The sequence below is a fragment of the Halyomorpha halys genome, unplaced genomic scaffold (assembly GCF_000696795.3).
Source record: "Halyomorpha halys isolate HHAL.00 unplaced genomic scaffold, Hhal_1.1 Scaffold262.1, whole genome shotgun sequence".
Lineage (NCBI taxonomy): Eukaryota > Metazoa > Arthropoda > Insecta > Hemiptera > Pentatomidae > Halyomorpha > Halyomorpha halys.
The window spans coordinates 555,533-560,623 of NW_027109480.1; the positions used below are offsets into that span (position 1 = coordinate 555,533).

Consider the following 5,091-nt stretch of genomic DNA (forward strand, 5'->3'; position numbering starts at 1 on the left):
ATAAAGTGTTGAGACGGATTTGGATATAAAATTGATTTATTTAATAAATATTACCTTGTCTCAAAAAATTTTGAAATAATATAATTATAGTTTTTTTATGTTCGGAAATACTTCAGCATGTAATAAAAAATGTAAAACAAGTGTTTTATATGTACCTTAATAGTAATTAGTCCATGTATGATAGATTTTAAAACATGGATTACATAAGCCACAATGTGGGCTGTAGTATCTTGTTTCCTTCCCCACTTTTTTTCCACTTAGTCGTTTCAAGCAGCCCACTACTCAGAGTCTATACGGTTTGGCCTTATTGGCATTTGGCAGAATAATATCAATAAAATGTTTTTCTGTCAATCGGAGTGGTGTGGGAGTAGAGCAAGGTCTACTGTATTTGCTTGGGCTTGGTATTTTACCATTAGTTAGAACTGATGAAGCAATAAACTCTAGTATGAAGGATCATGTGATTGGTTTCAAAGTTTACAAGCATACTGAAAACTAAACCATGTCTCCTTCTTCAGTTAAAATAATGTTAGAAAACAGAGTCTTAGTATATCTTTTAGGTAGACTAAAGAGTTTGAATGCCTTACCCTGCCCATGAGTGGCATGAGATAAGCTGAATGGTACTTGATGTTCTGCCCGTGACTGTCATAGGATACACTGTCAATGGGTTAAATAGTGAAAATATAGAAGAGGTAAGTGTTAGATAAAGGGAATAATGTTCCAGTTGATGAAAAAATAAACATAACCTAGACAATAAAGAGAGTAAAAATAGCAATAATTGCTTTACTCATAGTTATTGAAAAAATCATGTGATATCTTAGATATCATCTTTTTTTTATTGATTTAAACAGAAAAAAAAATTTAACATTGATGTTGCTAGAAGCATAGATAAAGTACCAACTTTTTCACAGTTCAATAAAGTATTATGTTTTTCTTTTGAATTATTTTATATATTTTTTTTTCAAAATTTTTTATTTAATTTTTATGTTAATTTGATTTTTCTACTTAGCTTTGGTTCCTAACAGAATAAATGATGTAAACCATAATGTATGAAAAAATTATCTTGGATTATTAGATTTTAAATACAAAAAATTCATATATGTATGTATTTAAATGCACCACCTTATTTATAAATGTAACTGCATGATAAAAATGCATACATGTTTTATCCTTGTATCTGATTTTTTTTCATTTAAGCTTGTGGATCTCAAATTAAAATATTACTTCTATTATCAAAAAGGTCTATTAACCAAACTATTTTAAGCTCGGACTATGCATAATCCAAAGTGTTCTCTTGAATTTCAGGTTACATAGAGTTTACATATTTGGAAGGGTTACTGACATTAAATCAAATTGTTTTCATTTTTGGAAGAACAAAGAAAATAAATAATTTCTCAAATTATCAATTAAATTGTCAATAAATTTATCAACAGTTTTGTTAATTAAGTTTATGTTACTGTAGTAATTTAATTAATTGAGGTAGTGCCTACCAAATGTTATACACTGTAGTTCATTCCTGGGGTGCCATAATTTTTTTAAATTTATTTCCTTAATTATCAGCTTTTCTCATTATATATACATATCACTGGTATATACACTCAACAGAAAAAAAATCGAACTCTTAGGACGCAGCAGACCAAAAATGTGCCTGATATGAATTTGTCTTCAAATCTCATTTACTATCAGAATCTATAAAAAAATTTACCTCATCCTTTTAAAAATTCTACAGTTATATGGCCTAGAGAAAGGTATAAAAGCAAAAATAACTGATTTTAAATCAGTTAATTTACTTCCTCTAACTTTGTCTTATTTAGCTCTATAATATGTTAGTAAGATACATCTTACCAGAAAAGGTTTTAATCTCGGTGTTAAAATATCTTTCTTTGGCTATCCTGATGATTTGGTACTGTTGGGTAAAGAAACAGAAATCATTAAATTAAATAAATACCTACTATTTCTTACTGGAGTGTATCATGACTGTTTATTTTAAATGAAGATAATACCTTAAGGTCTTTGGAAATAAAGTATTAAATAGAATATTTGGTCCTGAAAAAAAGACTATTAAAGAACTTGGAAGGCTACACATTATGCAGTGGCAGAGCATACATTCTGTAAATATAAAATAATAACAATGTGGTGGTTGAAATGGGCTGTTGGGTTGGATTATGAATGAATTTCTAAAATGTTAATTTGTGCTAGACTGACAACTAAATGACCTAGAGAAGATTGTGTTGCCTTATAAATTTTGATTTTAATAAAGTTCACGGTCAGCACCTTTCTAAAACATTTGAGCCACACCCTGACATCCTTAATCAAACCCACATCAAATACATTGAAGACCAATTGAATACTCCACTCCAAATGACCCTTCCACCTAAAGCATTTCATCTTTCAGAGATATCCAACATCATTCAGATTTTACCTTCCCACAAAGCTCCGGGTTATGACCTAATTACATCCCATATTCTATAACATCTTCCTCGAAAATCTGTTCTATTCCTCACCTATATCTATAATGCTGTACCCAGATCCACATATTTTCCTGACCCATGGAAATTATCCATAATCAAAATGATTCCCAGACCTCAAAAGCTGCCAGAATACCCATCCTCCTACCGTCCTATCTCTCTGTTACCTATCATGGGCAAAATCCTTGAGAAACTCATCTTCAAACGCCTGTATCCCATCCTTTATTCCAACCACATAATCTCAGACCACCAGTTCGGATTCCGAACATCCCACTCCATTATCCAGCAATGCCATCGTGTGGTTGATGTTGTCTCGTCTTCATTGGAGCATGGAATTTACTTCTCGGGAGTCTTTCTTGATGTAGAACAGGCTTTTGATCAAGTCTGGCACCCAGGACTGCTATACAAGTATGCTATATCCATAAAATCCTACCCCCTACATACTTCCTCATTATCCGTTCTTATCTCTCCAAAAGATTATTTCAAGTAAATCACAACAGTGCTTATTCATCCCTATTCCATCAGTCTGCTGGCGTACCTCTGGGTAGTATCCTAGGTCCTATACTATATACAGTTTTACAGCTGACATCCCAACCCATCCTCACACTATTCTCATCATGTATGCCAATGACATATGTCTATTGTCAGTGAACAATGATCCTTACATTGTATCCCAAACCTTCCAATCCCACATCACCACCCTTGAAGAATGGTGCCAAAACTGGAGGATTAAAATAAATTCCAATAAATCCCACCAAATCACATTTGCTCTTCGTCGTAAACCCATGACCTCTTGCCCCAGAATATCCTTTAATAATACCCCACTTTTTCCTGTCAAACAGTTCCGTTATTTAGGACTACATCTGGACGAACGACTGACCTAAAATCCTCACACAAGACTGATAAGACAGGATACTGCTCGTCGATTCCGACTATTACAATATTTACTAGATAAACGGTCTAAACTGCCAATCCATTACAAAAGACTGATCTACATGACTATCATATGGCCTATCTGGACTTATGGAGTTGAGCTTTGGGGTTCAACTAAATCATCAAATTCCTCCCGAATCCAATCCTTACAGTCCAAAATCCTTAACGCGCCTTACTTTTTACGAATCAAGTCATCCATCAAGACCTCGATGTCTCATATGCCGATTTGGCCAGAACCAGATACCAATACTTCCATGATAAACTTCCCAACCACCCAAATCCACTTGTTTCTAACCTGGCTTCTCCTTCATTACCTAATAATCCTAGGCGTCTGAAAAGAAGATGGCCTCGAGATCTTCTCCACATGTTTGTATCATGTCACTATGCCACCTACAGAAAATTTACTTGTTGTATATATTTTTATACAGTTGTAAATAACAACAAATAAATTATTTTAAAAAAAAATGAGGTTCAGTGGAGGAAAGTATGGAGCCTAGGGTTGGTTCTAATATCAGCATTAATCCTTTGAGTTCTCTTAATCTTATAATTATTATTATTGTGAATATAAATATTATATGAATTATTTTTATTCAGTTATATTTCTAAAAAAGATTTTATTTTTATAGAGCTTAAAACATCGTAACATTGTTGAGATGATAACAGCTACTCAACACCCAGAAGTAAGACTTATCATGGAATATGTTCCTCATGGTTCTCTAAAATGTTATTTAAATACTAATAAATCACAACTTCGAATCAAAGATCACCTACTGAGATATGCACTTGATGTTGCTGAGGTACGTTGTTTTTTTGTTTGTTTTATTTTTAATTGAATGTGTACTTTGTATTTGAATGACATATAGAAAGAGATACTGCAGTGATGAAAAAACAAAACAAACAAAAATGAACTAATATTTTTAAAAAATTAAACTAATTTAAAAGTAAAAATAAAAAAAAATCATCAATTTCATGTATAATAATTCCCTGGTAGCGTTCTTAGATTTTCAACAAGCATTCGATAAGGTCTGGTATCGAGTTCTTCTATATTATCTAAAGAAAGCAGGCACTCCAAAATACCTATACAATATTCTGAGCTCATTCCTTAATGGTAGAACATTTTCAGTCAGAATTAATAACAAAAATTCAACCCTTAGACAAATACATGGCGGTACTCCACAAGGTTCAGTCCTTTCTCCCATTTTGTTCAACTTTTACCTTCACGACATCGTCCAGTCCACACACACCTCCATAGCTATGTTCGCTGACGATACAGCTGTGTTCTCTCAACATGATGACATAATAATAGCTAGAAACACTTTGCAAAGTCACTTTAATGATTTAGAACAATATTTCACTAAATGGATGATTAGCTTGAACATTGAAAAATGCTACTCAAAAGTTTTTACTCTTTGACGCCCACCAGATCCACGGGATCTAATCCTCAAAGGTAAAAATGTTAAATGGAACCCTGCCAGTGAAACAGTAAGATGCCTGGGAACTCACCTAGATCGCCGCCTTACCTGGAATCACCATATCAACATCAAACTAAAATCAGAAACAGCTGTTCTTATATTTAAAACAATCCTCAGGCCACTGCTGATGTACGGCTGTGAAGTCTGGGAAGTGGCATCCTTCACAAAAAGGAAAAAACTACAATCTTTTCAAAATAAAGTCCTAAGAATCGCAGTTAATG

At 33.0% G+C, this 5,091-nt stretch overlaps 1 protein-coding gene across 2 annotated transcripts in view; it reads left to right on the forward strand.

Annotated features, from left to right (window-relative positions):
• hop (tyrosine-protein kinase hopscotch) overlaps positions 1 to 5,091 on the forward strand; it is a 65,731-nt gene that overhangs the window by 57,341 nt on the left and 3,299 nt on the right. For both annotated transcript variants that reach the window (XM_067047659.1, XM_067047660.1), the window contains exon 15: positions 4,025 to 4,195. In XM_067047659.1, coding sequence (XP_066903760.1) covers positions 4,025 to 4,195 — 171 coding nt within the window. The remainder of the gene's footprint in view (positions 1 to 4,024; positions 4,196 to 5,091) is intronic.